The sequence below is a fragment of the Carassius gibelio genome, chromosome B2 (assembly GCF_023724105.1).
Source record: "Carassius gibelio isolate Cgi1373 ecotype wild population from Czech Republic chromosome B2, carGib1.2-hapl.c, whole genome shotgun sequence".
In the NCBI taxonomy this organism is placed as follows: Eukaryota; Metazoa; Chordata; class Actinopteri; order Cypriniformes; family Cyprinidae; genus Carassius; species Carassius gibelio.
The window spans coordinates 8,714,903-8,728,163 of record NC_068397.1 but is presented as its reverse complement, the minus strand read 5'-3'; the positions used below and the strand labels follow the sequence as shown (position 1 = coordinate 8,728,163).

Genomic DNA, 13,261 nt, shown 5'->3' with positions numbered 1-13,261 from the left:
AATGAGTGCTTCCGGTATTCGGCCAATCACAATCCACTAAGTCACTTGGCCAATCAGAGTATACCGCTTGTTAGAAGGAGGGACTTTGTAGAAAACGACACCCCTGAGAGAGGCGGGGCATAGAGGACCTATAGTAATGTACAGTATTTGAAAAATAATGTTTTTTGAACATGAAAACATGTCAGCATATTCTGTTATACCAAATACACAAAATAATACATTGCATAGGTATATTCTTCATCTGTAAATGTAAAAAAAAAAACAAACAATGGAAATATTTCCGTTTTGCTGTCAGAAGTGAAATTAGTTTCTTCTTTAGTGATTCTTCGCTAATCTCCAGAGACTTAATTTAAAACGAGAGCCACTGTGCGCATGTGCGTCAAACAGACAGAGCTCAATGAAATAGGAGCGCAATAACTTTGACTAAAGTATACATTTTGCTGATTTTTTTTAGTTGGACAATAAATGTGATTTAGAATTTTAAAGTGCAAGTGTATTTGTATGACCGCACCGGCTGTGAAGTTCAAAATATTCAAAATACCCTTTTTACTCAAGTCTGTTAAGACTTATTTTCATTTTTAGTTAAGTAACTTTAACTTCTTAAAAAAAGTTTTTAGATTGCAGTGTTACAATGTAATGTAATTTAAACCTTTTTTTGCACATAATATATGCCTACATGCTTACATTCACTTTATTTGTTTAATCCAAAGACAAAATACCAAGATATATAGGCTACTGGATACTGCAAATAAGCAATTTTTGCTCCTATTGCCCAGCCCTATACAAAAATGTACTGGAGTTTTAGAAAAAGTGTACTGGAGTTTTTTTTTTTCCTTTTTTTTTTTAAATGGCATAAAAAAAAAAGGACTAAATAGCAAAAATTAACTAAACGTTATGGTAAACAGTATATCCCCACTCCAACACCCATAACCCCCCACCCCCCGCTGATGGTACTCAAAAAAAAAAATCCAATGTTGGCAGGTCTGATGATCTTTAAAAAAATCATATGTCCCCTTTAAATAAATCAGAATCAGAAAGAGCTTTATTACCAAGTATGCTTGCGCATACAAGGAATTTGTTTTAGTGACATAGGCTTGCAGTACACAGAGACAACAACACACAGACAAAAAAATAATAATAATATAGGCAAATAAATAAGTGTATAAACAATTGTGCTATAAATGATAATGGAATAGGATTGAATAAGATGCAGGGATGTACTAGGATGGAGGGGTAACAAATAAATATAAGGATATTGCACTTTTTTTTTTTTTTTCCATAAGCATAAATGTTCATGAGGTAGATTGCCTGGGGGAAGAAACCATTCTTGTGCCATGCTGTTCTGGTATTATAGTATATTGGTATATTGTATTATATAGTATATAGTAAATTATAGTATTCAGTAATTAGTCATATAAAACATAAATTCCAAACAACAAAATTGTGGCCAGTGAAAATGCTGAGTGGCTAGTAAATTTAGAAAACTACTTGACACAGTACCTGGTAAGTAAAAAAAAAAAGTTAATGTCAAGCCCTGACTGCCAGCCAGGTTTTGGTCTTATAAGTTATAATTTGGCTTGATGTGTGTTCCTCACTTTTTGGTTTACTCATTAGGCCTGGGCAGAGAATAAGGTTCCAGCGTTGCCTCCTGGAGAGGTTCCAAAGGAAAGGAAGGATGAGAAGACAGTAGATTGCAAAAAGAAGACCCAAGCAGAGATTGAGCAGGAAATGGCTGCCCTTCAGTATACAAATCCAATGTTGCTCGAGGTCTGCAAATATGATGACATATGCAACTTGGGCATTGTGCTGTAAAACTGTGAATAACACTGTATTATGCATATGCATTGCTTAATTTATTAATAAAGACATTTTTTTGTCCATAGCAACTGAAGATTGAGCGAATGGCACAGTTACAAGAGCAGGGAATGCCTCCCCCTGCTGGACAGTCAGGGCCAATGCCACCCTTTCCAGGGCAGGGTTGTCCGATGCCCCCTACAACACAAGGGTTCCCTCAGTCTATGCCTCAACAACAAATGCCACACAACATGCCTCCAATGGGACCCGGTGGGATGCCTGGTCCTTTCATACCTCCAGGCCAGATGGGTCCACCAGGACCTCCCATGCACCAGGGTCCCCCTCCTCAGGGCATGATGGGTCCAGATATGCATGGACCTCCACGTCATCCAGGCGCTCATAGGAACATGGGTCCCCAGGGTCCTCCTGGCATGCCACCTGGCCCCAGAGGCATGCAAGGACCTCCCCCAACAGTAATGCCCCCAGGTCCTGGTGGACCTCCAGCAGGTATGATGGGACCACCACCACGTGGACAAGGGCCACCACAGGGAGGTATGATGCATCAGGACATGAGGGGGCCTGTGCCTCATGGAAACATGATGGGCCCTCAGGGACCCATGCCAGGGAGTATGATGGGACCTCCATCCAGGTCGCATGGTAATATGCAGGGTATGGGAAGTATGCATGGAATGGGGCCTCCTCCAGGGGGTATGCATGGGCCACCAAACAATATGCAAGGGCCAGCGGGAAACATGCAGGGCCCTCCACCATATATGCAAGGCAAACCACCACACATGGGTGAAGGAAACCGTGGACAGTTCAACCAGGTGAAACAGTTGGGATAAACATCAATAAATGTTTATGACAAAAAGATGTAACTAAATAAAAGTCAGGGTAGACTATGTTGCTGAAATGATATGAATGTCTTTCAGGGACAGAATCCTGGGCCTCAGTCAATGATGCATGGAATAGGACAGCAGGGTCCTAATGGAAAAGGTAATACTCAGTGAACAACTCTTGTGGGAAGAATAGTTATTCATGTGCAAGACAATTTAATTAAGACTAGTATGTGAGACTTCATAGTGACTTGTTCATGTTTCCCTTTCTGTTTTTGTCAGGAGATGGTCCTCGAGGACTACCTAACCACCAAATGGGACCCCCACCGGAGCGACAAGGCCCTTGTCAGAGCTCAGATGGAGGCCAGTACTGGGGTGATGATGGAGGTTATCAAGAGGGATGGAGAAGAGGCCCTGGAGGTCCTGGGCAGGAATACTCTGTAGGTCACAGAGGAATCTCTGGAGGCCCATGGGAGGGCCAGGAAAGGTTTTCCTCGCATGATGGAGAGTATATGGAACATGACCGGTATGTTTCATTCAAAGCTGATTAAAGCTGATTTTGTTAAATTGCCAGAGTCCTGTGGATTAGAATCTGAAATTGTGCCTTGTGACACATCTTTACAGATATGATGGGTATGAGGACTCTGGTGAGGAGTTTGACCAGAGGCAGAGACGGTCATCACATGGAGATGACTCGTAAGTGTTACATGCCACCTGAGATGTAATCCAAAATTAGCTTAACTGTGTACTAACAGAACGAAAAAATAACTACTTTTCAAAAAGATTAAGCAATCATTAAGTTGTTTGATTATTTATCTGTATTTATATATTCTGTGGAAGGCACAGGACCAAGAAATCAGTTTTAAATAGCTTTCCTACCTGCCTGTCAACGTATGTATCTGTGTACCTCTGCGCACCCTGTTCACGCTAACAGAACGCATCATTAGTGCATTCAGACAGAGCTAGAATGGCAGACAAACATCAACAACCCAGTCATCTTTCCTGGTATTGTAGTACTTTTAAAGTTTTCTTGCTGGTTAATGACACATGATGTAGCCCAGCGGTTCCCAATTCCAGTGCTCGTATTCCATCTTCTTAAACTGGAATTCCTATTCCATCTTCTTAAACTGGTTCTTAAAATCAGAATTGAGTGTTGCCTCCTAGTTAACCCACCAATTTGGAATTTCTACCAAAATAATATTTACTTGATAAAAGAATGGCATCAGCTTTTACCAGCATTGTCAACTTATTGATTATTACATGACCTTTATTGTCTGGCTCTGAATCTGTAGATACCGGAGGGGTGGCCCAAGTGGTCGTGGTGGTATGGGTGGCTTCCAAGATGAGTATGGTGGAGATGAAAGCTTTGATTCTCAAGACGACATTAGCCAAGGTTGGGGAGGAAGAGGAAGACCGCGTGGTGGGCCACCAAGAGGAGGTAAAACCTTTTCCATTCACCTGTCCATCAACTCACCTTGCGTCTATTAAAACTGAGGTGTCAGGTTTGAACATGACATCTTTCTTAGGTGGTGTAGGAAGAAAGGGGCTTCTCCCAACTCCTGATGATTATCCCTGTCACTATGAAGGAGGAAGAAACCAGGAGGGCTGGGAGGGAGGGCGAGATTCAGGTAGAAGTGCATGAAGGGGATGCCAATAACTGTTCTTGTTGTTGCAGTGCAGTTAGACTTGCTCGACCTTATTCCTATTCCTTCACTGAGGCCATAAAGCTAAGAGCACACTACATGATTTAAGCCCACATTTTACAGTCACAGACAATTTTTGAGATCTGCAACAACAAAAAAAGATCAAAGCCAAATTGGAAAAAAAGCTTGTTAGGTATGAACATTCCAACATGTTCTATGATTTGCCTCCGAAACAAAAGCAATGTAGAGAGCAATGGCAAGAAATTATCAATGAGAAGGTGACAAACCATGGGTTTCAAAATTCAGTCTTTATCTGCTTACCCCCAGGGCATCCAAGATGTAGGTGACTTGGTTTCTTCAGTAAAACACAGAGATTTTTTAACACAAACAGTTGCAATCTGTCAGTCTTATAAAGGATGTGAATGGGAATTAGTGGCTAAAACGTACAATAAAAAAACATACACAAAAAAAAACAAATTAAACCCTGTGGCTCGTGACGATACACTGATGTGTAAAGACACAAAATGATATTTTGTGTCTTTACACATCAATGTATCGTCACAAGCTACAGGGTTTAATTTGGTTTTTCTTTGTGTATTTTTTTTTTTTATGTTCAGCCATGATTCACATTCATTATAAGACTGGCAGACTAAAATGGTTTGTGTTAAAAATCTCAGTTTGTGTTATACTGAAGTAACAAAGTCACCTACATCTTGGATGCCCTGGGGGTAAGCAGATAAAGATTGAATTTTGAAACCCATGGTTTTCTGTCACCTTCTCATTGATAATTTCTTGCTATTGCTCTCTACATTGATTTTGTTTCGGAGGCAAAGAGGCTCTACCCCTATCCCTTTAAGCTTTATTAGTAAAATTAGATGTAGATGATAACGGGATATAGTTTGTGGGCATCCTTTAACTTAGATTTCTTCATGAAGAACAGAAAGCCCTTGTTGCCCATGTCTGTCTTACATTGTATTGCTCCATTTTCATTTCTGTCACTTTAGCTTAAATGGAGCTTAAAAGACTGCTATTGGGGCAGCCACTTAAATAGTTTGTCGCTTTTTTGGATGTTTCATGGGAAAATATTTTACACTCTACATATTAAGGACTGATTCATGTGATTTGCCACAAATTTGAGTGTACATTGTCAACACTTCATATAGTGCACAGGTGTCAAAACCATTTCCTGAAGGGCCACAGCCCTGACGTTCAGATTCAACCCTAATTAAATGTCCATGATCTAGCTAATCAAATCCTTCTGGATTATTTGAAAACTACATGGTTTGTGTGTTGGAGCAGGGTTGAAACTAAACTCTGCAGGACTGCAGCCCTCCAGAAACTGAGTTTGACACCACTGATATAATGTGTCCACCTATGCCTCATCAAGACGATTGTTGTATAATATCAAGAGTAAAGCAGTTTGGCTATTGTTTGTTTTTTTTCCTTAGTTGTGTAGCATACACTTGGCATAAACGTTACGTAAAAGTGTTGCATTGTTCAAGCTTAACATCAAGGATCCAAAACAAATCATGCTGGTGTGTATGTGTGTTCAGGTCATGAGAGTTATCGGGATGGTCAGCGGCCAGACCACAATATGCATGACAGTCCTTCTCCAGCCAGTAGAGAGCGTTCCTCCTCTCTACAGGGCATGGATATGGCCTCGCTGCCACCACGCAAACGGCCATGGCATGACGGACCAGGCACTGGTGACATGGACTCCCCTGGTGCAGGGCCTGATGACAGAGGAGCAGGTGGGTGATGGATAAATGACAATGATTTGTTTTAATGTATAATATGTAAGACATTTTGCATACTATTATTATCTAACACACCATAGGTCGACTACCACCAAGAGACGAAAGTGGGTATGGGCCTCCAACACGGGGAGGAAGAGGTGGTTGGGGCCGTGGTGGGCCGCCCAACCCAGGTGGTCCTGGTCCTAATCTGGGTCCAAATATTAGGCGAGGGGCTCCACGTGGTGTTATAAGGGGAGGTCGCGGACGGTAGAAATAGTCACACCTGCTTTTCTGGGCACAATGGGGTAAAACTGACTACAGTGAAGACAGGGTAAACAAAGAACCACAAATGGCTACAATACCAGCTTCCTTGAGGGTCTGAACAATTATGCAGGCTTGGACAGATGTCTGAAAGCACTTTAGTAAAATCAGCATGAAACCCTGATTGGAGGCTAAGGCTTAGCATTTTCTCTATGATGTATTGGATGGAAGGTGGTGGTACCAGTTATCCAGGGCCAGATGTTTTCATTGCTACCTGCTTGGTGTAAACATGATACATGGAGATTGTTCTGACCTTACATCAGCACTGAGAAGAATAACTGATGTAAGAGTGGCGCTCATCGTAGTGCTGTGAGGAATATCTTTTGTAATGGACTGATTGTGATACAGGAAATTGTATTTGTGATGCATGGTATGACTGTAAAATCTTAAGACATCACTTTCCCTGCACTGAGCAGCTGACCTGTTTTGATTAATTTGAAACAGTGTCTGTTGAATTTGTACCAGCACCTGAGCCCCTTCTATTTTTTTATTTTTGGCTTTAATGCTTCTGATGTATGAAACACACAATGTTCTGTGTACCATTGATTTACTCAGTCAGATTCCAGCAAATACAATTCAGTATATGTAAGGGCCAATGTTGTAACAGGTATTATCTTGTGGACTATGTCTATTACTAGAGAAAAGTGGACTCTTGAATGTTTCATTCCCCCAGTGTCTCAGTGCTGTTTATTTAATTTCATTTTTATGTAAAATAATGGATATAATCTTTCTGTAACCTTACCAGGCTACTTTGAGTGACAAAGTTGCAGACTTTGTTTCTATGTGTACAGTTTGTCACAAAATGTCATAGTTTTGTCCTTTTTTTGTATGAAACCATAATAGACTGTGCAAAATTTATGTAAACTTTCTCTGCTCTTGTCATTTCTTTTCCACCCACTCCTTAATGGTTTTTCTGACACTGATGACAATTCTTGAAAGCAAGATATACCTTTTTTCTGTATTCCTCTAGAAGTGTAGTCTCCCAAGCCTGAGATTATTTATTGATCACGTCTTCTCATTGTGAATTAGCAGGCAGTTCACAACATTTACATTTTCATAAGCCGTGGAACTCAATACTATACGTTAACTTGCATTTCCAGTCTCCCACAGTTGCATGTGTATGACTGCCCTTTAGCTCCAGCCCTGTAAAAAAAAAAAAAAAACTATTTTTTAATTTACTAATTTGATTGATTCAAGAGTGCTGTTTAGAGTTGGTTCTAAACTTGGCAGAAAGTAGGTTACCGGGAGAACACCGGTCTTGACCAAATTTTACATAAAGGACAATCTCTAAAGCGATCTATTGTGTTATTTTTCTTTTAGCCAACCATTGCAAATGGCACTAGTTTCTTGTTTCTTTTTCTGCATTATGGCATGGGGTAGCTCTGCCCACACCGAAAACGCATTTTCACAAAACATTAAGCATTCAATCTGTCAAAGCATCATGGAAACTCAAAATAGAAGGTGTGTTAGTTTTAACGTTTCATGCCAAAAACTGTCAGTTGTCTTGCAGTTAATCACTGCTCACACAGAAGTCACTTTTAAAACGGGTAGCTTAACTGCTAGATGACACAAAATGTGTGCTAGGAACATTTTTGCCCTTACGCAAACCTTACGATTATGTGAATTCCTATTGAAATGACTGGATTTTACCTACTACTGAGAATGTTTACACCTTTGCTCTGGTCCAGGAATATCGTAGCACTGCACTCTTTGTATGTCTCTCTTATTTAACATGTCAAGTTTAATTTGTCAGCACATTAGTAAAAGCTCCAGAACCAACCTATAGTCTTGTGTGTGTCATGGGAGACATTCAAAGAGAGTGCCATACATTTATGACCACCATATATGATGCTGAAGTGAGCGGTCCTTAAATAAATGGCTTATTTTTATTCAAACTACATGGCTTGAAGAAGAGAATACAAAAGTAAGTGGTTTAGTAAGTGTATTTACTAAAGTTTCAAGATCAGTTCAGAAACATTAAAAGGTAAGTAGTATTGGATGTCTTGGTCATACATATGGTCCCTGTCACAGTGCAAGACAAAACATTTAGGTATCCCCATCCTCAAAATGCTGTTAAAGCTGAACTCGGTGTAGGCTACTGTCAGAGTTTCACAATCAAACAAGGCAGTACCAGACCAGTCAAAACAAAAAGTGCGAAAACAGTATCTTCCATGATTTAAAAAAAATAGTCTGTTGCCAAGTTCGTGAAATGCCTGATCATATAGGCATGGCCTTGCCGGTCACAGTTCTTTTAATAGCAGACGCTGCCATGCCACCCACAAACCTCATCCCGGCACTCCCACCCGGCAACAAAGCCACGATGTAACCCACAATAGCAGCGATCTGAAGACAAGCTCCAAGAGCTGTGAGCAGCGTGCTGTGAAGGCTCAGCGCCGAATACAGAGTTCCCACCAGAGAGCACAGGTACACCACGGCTCCCGGTGTGGGAGTTGTAATGAGTTTACTGGGTCCGCGGAGGATCGCCGCCCCGAGGAGTGCGAACACAGATCCAAGCGACCACAGCAGAGCGAACTTACGCGCCTTCAGTAGGAGTAAAGGAGCGTAAAGAGCAGACAGTCCGAAGCACAGAGCAGAGAAGAAAATACACGTCCCAAAAGCGATCAGTCGCTGGGATCGACTCATGCCCGGCAAACACGGGTCAGGCTCTGATGACCACGGCCACGAGAAACCGCTGCTCGATCCTTGGCCTGGTGACGCTCCGCGGCCACTGGATCCAGAGTACGGACTCGACCACCTGCCAAACCAACTCCCCGACACCGAAGTGGGTTCATCGATGTCTATTGCAGTGCTGGAGCTGGACTGTGATATCGTTTTCGCTCCGCTTTTAGACTGAGCCAAATATTCCTGGAGCTGTCGGTTTAATTCAGCCATTATTCACTTAAGAGTTCTTTTACTGTGTGTGGTGTGTGGATCGAAAACAGGAAGTTGTGGCATTGCGATTATTCGCAGTGACGTTGCTGTACGCGCCGGAAGTACCGTTTTTGTGTATATACACCATAGACAGTAAAATAAATATATATATATATATATATATATATATGTATATAATATATATAATATGTATATGTATGTATATAATATATATATGTATATATGTATGTATATAATATATGTATATAATATGTATATAATATGTATGTATATATATATATATATATATATATATATATATATATATATATATATATATATATATGTATGTATATGTATATGTGTGTATATATATATATGTGTATATATATATATATATATATATATATGTGTGTGTGTGTGTGTGTGTGTGTGTGTGTATATATATATATATATATATATATATATATATATATATATATATATATGTGCGTATATATATATATGTGTGTATCATTGTTACTTCTAATACAGAAATTAAAATGACACTGTGCTGTTAAAATGACTGCTTTTGTTTTGTGTTTGTGCATCTTTATAGGATTTGAAATGTCTGCAAGCAGCTGTGTGCACTGAGGATGGAGAAGATGGAGTGCCATGGGTGAAATGCTCCATCACTGCATCTCCTCTTGTTTTCTCATCAGGACCAGATGTTGCTGTGGTCTCTTCATCTTCAGTGACCCCAGAGCCAGTGAGAGCATCTAGAAAAAGACCAAAAGACACAGAGGATGTGAGTTTGGTCAAGTTTGTTCTGCTGGTTTCTGTTTATACAACATCAGTCAATAAAACCTGAGTTTCAGAAGTTTCTAAATCATTAAATAATGTCATGAAGAATCTGAAAGTCAAACTCCATTGACTGATACTGTATGAACACAAACCAGCAGTAGAAACCTGACCAAAATCACCCTTTGTGTTTGGACAAAGAATTGAACAGAATGAAGGCAAGTCATTAATGACTGAATTTATACGTTTAAATGAGCTGACCCTTTAAAACCCCAAATAGAAACTGTATTAAATGTAAGCATTCCTTAATATAATAGTAGAACATTGAAGAAAAAAAGCTTTAAGAAATAAGCAGCTTTATTGAGAATTTTTCTGCCCAAGACACAAAAAAAGCATTCACAAAATTCACATTTACATGTATTAATTGACCAGAAACTTTTATCTGAAGTGACTTACAGTGCTCTTATTACAGGATCTCAATCCCTCTGGAGTCACCTGGAGTAAAGACTCACTGGTGAAGATTGATCCAGAAACCTTCTGCTCACCAGTCCAGTTCACTACACCACAGAAATAATGAAGCTATATCAAATTAACATGCAATTGTAAAAAATATAAAATTAAATTCAGCAATAAATAGAATGCTGACAACATGATATAAAGTGTTTTACTCTGTGTAAATGTTTTACAGGTAGTCATGCTCATGTTGAGCAGACACAAATGTTTGGAGCAGACACAGCAGCAGTCAGATCGTCCCGCACATGTTCTCCTGTTCTTGTTCAGGGGTGTGTGGTTCAGGGTCTTCATCATGGTCGTCCTCATCCTCTCTGTGCACTCAGACAAGGACTCGATGTCCCTCTCTCATCATGATCAGACTCAGTCTGACTGCAGCAGTGAGGGACCTGATGGACGGATGTGGGTTCACTGTCTATAAACATTCAAAAACAGAACAATGTCTGAATAAATTTTTGTGTCATGTGTTGTTGACTTGTATTTTTATGTTACTTTTATTTATTATTTTACTTGTTTATTCATGTCTCCTGTCATTGTCAGTAAATAAAATATAGCCTTATTGTTTCATAAACACGTGCATTCATTCATTACTTGACTGAATATTTAGACGTATTCATCTTGGCTGCATTTGTCTAGTGGGAAGTCATGCATAGATATGAAAAAAAACGAATTACAATTTGTTTTACAAAAAAATATATGATTAATAGTCACCATCTATCATTATTTTTGTTGATAAGTGTTGGGGTGGGCTAGAAATGCTTTCTGAGGTAATCTTAATTTCTAAGTAGTAATACTTAATTTTTCAAGTGTAAAATCAACATTCTTCTCCAAAAGGCGAGATCTTCAAGCAGCTGATCAACGTCTTATTTGTGCAGATATTACAAATACTGCAAAAGCTGAGAAAAACCGTACGAAGTAGGATTGTGGAGTTATTGATGCTATGAAGGGTCTAATCTTCAAGGATTAAACTGTGGGTCATTTCAATAGAGTTTAAACAAAAACAACACAAATATATTGGTTAAACTACAATAACAATAAAAGGGCATTTGTGTATTTAACAAGACCACAAAAGGAGCAAATTGCATCAACATCAAAATATTTAGATGGTAAATATTAAACCTGTAGCAGTCATATATTTAAACATAGACATCCTATATGATGTCTATGTATTTAAAGTTCTTGCGCTTGTTATAACGTCATAGGTCACATGATAACGTAAACATGGCGGACCGCATTCATACCAAGGGGCAAGGAACTCGACCGGAAGTTGAAGTCGGGTGGGGGCTGCCATCTTTTAGCAGAACTTCACTTGCGTTAGCATTCCCATTGACTCCCATTCATTTTGGCGTCACTTTGACAGCGAATAACTTTACATCTGAGGCGTTTAAAGACTCGGTTTGTCCATTATTTATTTCTAAAGATACACGACAATGTATAAAGGGCTCCATTACCTTCTATGTTACATTATGGCCCCGTAGAAACAGTTTTTGTAAAAATAGGCTAACGATTGCGTCATAACCACTCGGCTCTCTGTCGCATTACCGTACAGACAGGAGGAGAAGCTCGCAGGCAATTAACTTAATATGGCGTACTGGCGTTACATTTTAAAATACTATACAAAATAATTAATCAGAATACTTACTCCTGCTCACTCACGCCAAAGAACTCCCCGCTCAAGCTCGCCGTCTCTGCAAGATTAACGATGGCAGTTTGCACGCACAGCCACTTAGAAGATTTACATCTGGCAGACAGGTTGCTGACGTCGTCAAGCTTCGTTTGAGTCTGCACGTCAGAAACGGAAGTGCTAAAAAAACGCTAAAACTGGGCTTCATTTGTCTCAATTGAGTTCCAATGGGGTCGCTGTGTCCATTTCTTTTACTGTCTATGATTGGAACTCAGTTGAGACAAGTGAAGCCCATTTTAGCGTTTTTTAGCACTTCCGTTTCTGACGCGCAGACTCAAACGAATCTTGACGACGTCAGCAACCTGTCTGACAGATGTAAATCTTCTAAGTGGCTGTGCGTGAAAACTGCCATCGTTAATCTTGCAGAGACGGCGAGCTTGAGCGGGGAATTCTTTGTCATGAGTGAGCAGGAGTAAGTATTCTGATTAATTATTTTGTATAGTATTTTAAAATGTAACGCCAGTACGCCATATTAAGTTAATTGCCTGCGAGCTTCTCCTCCTGTCTGTACGGTAATGCGACAGAGAGACGAGTGGTTATGACGCAATCGTTAGCCTATTTTTTACAAAATCTGTTTATACAGGGCCATAATGTAACATAGAAGGTAATGGAGCCCTTTATACATTGTCGTTTATCTAATAATGGACAAACGGAGTCTTTAAACGCCTCAGATGTAAAGTTATTCGCTGTCAAAGTGACGCCAAAATGAATGGGAGTCAATGGGAATGCTAACGCAAGTGAAGTTCTGCTAAAAGATGGCAGCCCCCACCCGACTTCAACTTCCGGTCGAGTTCCTTGCCCCCTGGTTTTTAGCTATTTTTAGCACTTTCGTTTCTGACGTGCAGACTCAAATGAAGCTTGACGACGTCAGCAACCTGACAGATGTAAATCTTCTAAGTGGCTGTGCGTGAAAACTGCCATCGTTAATCTTGCAGAGAGGGCGAGTTTGAGCGGCGAGTTCTTTGTCGTGAGTGAGCAGGAGTAAGTATTCTGATTAATTATTTTTTATAGTATTTTAAAATGTATCGCCAGTATGCCATATTAAGTTAATTGCGTGCGAGCTTCTCCTCCTGTCTGTACGGTAAT

At 39.9% G+C, this 13,261-nt stretch overlaps 2 protein-coding genes across 4 annotated transcripts in view; one reads left to right on the top strand and one right to left on the bottom strand.

The window, feature by feature from the left end:
- The window catches only part of LOC127951377 (pre-mRNA 3' end processing protein WDR33), a 40,188-nt gene extending 30,231 nt beyond the window's left edge, over nucleotides 1-9,957 (top strand). The window contains exons 15-23 of one of the 3 annotated variants that reach the window (XM_052549249.1): nucleotides 1,615-1,767; nucleotides 1,884-2,621; nucleotides 2,727-2,790; nucleotides 2,913-3,156; nucleotides 3,255-3,326; nucleotides 3,923-4,068; nucleotides 4,157-4,258; nucleotides 5,827-6,024; nucleotides 9,800-9,957. In XM_052549249.1, coding sequence (XP_052405209.1) covers nucleotides 1,615-1,767; nucleotides 1,884-2,621; nucleotides 2,727-2,790; nucleotides 2,913-3,156; nucleotides 3,255-3,326; nucleotides 3,923-4,068; nucleotides 4,157-4,258; nucleotides 5,827-6,024; nucleotides 9,800-9,834 — 1,752 coding nt within the window. In that variant the 3' untranslated portion in view covers nucleotides 9,835-9,957. Of the gene's footprint in view, nucleotides 1-1,614; nucleotides 1,768-1,883; nucleotides 2,622-2,726; nucleotides 2,791-2,912; nucleotides 3,157-3,254; nucleotides 3,327-3,922; nucleotides 4,069-4,156; nucleotides 4,259-5,826; nucleotides 6,025-6,110; nucleotides 7,195-9,799 lie in introns of those variants that run through there. The other 2 variants (XM_052549247.1, XM_052549248.1) reach the window with 2 other exon arrangements.
- sft2d3 (SFT2 domain containing 3) lies at nucleotides 8,256-9,299 on the bottom strand. Its single transcript, XM_052549250.1, has one exon. It carries the CDS (start codon nucleotides 9,220-9,222, stop codon nucleotides 8,548-8,550), a length of 675 nt encoding a protein of 224 aa, XP_052405210.1. The 5' UTR covers nucleotides 9,223-9,299; the 3' UTR covers nucleotides 8,256-8,547.
- Nucleotides 9,958-13,261: the final 3,304 nt, after the last annotated feature.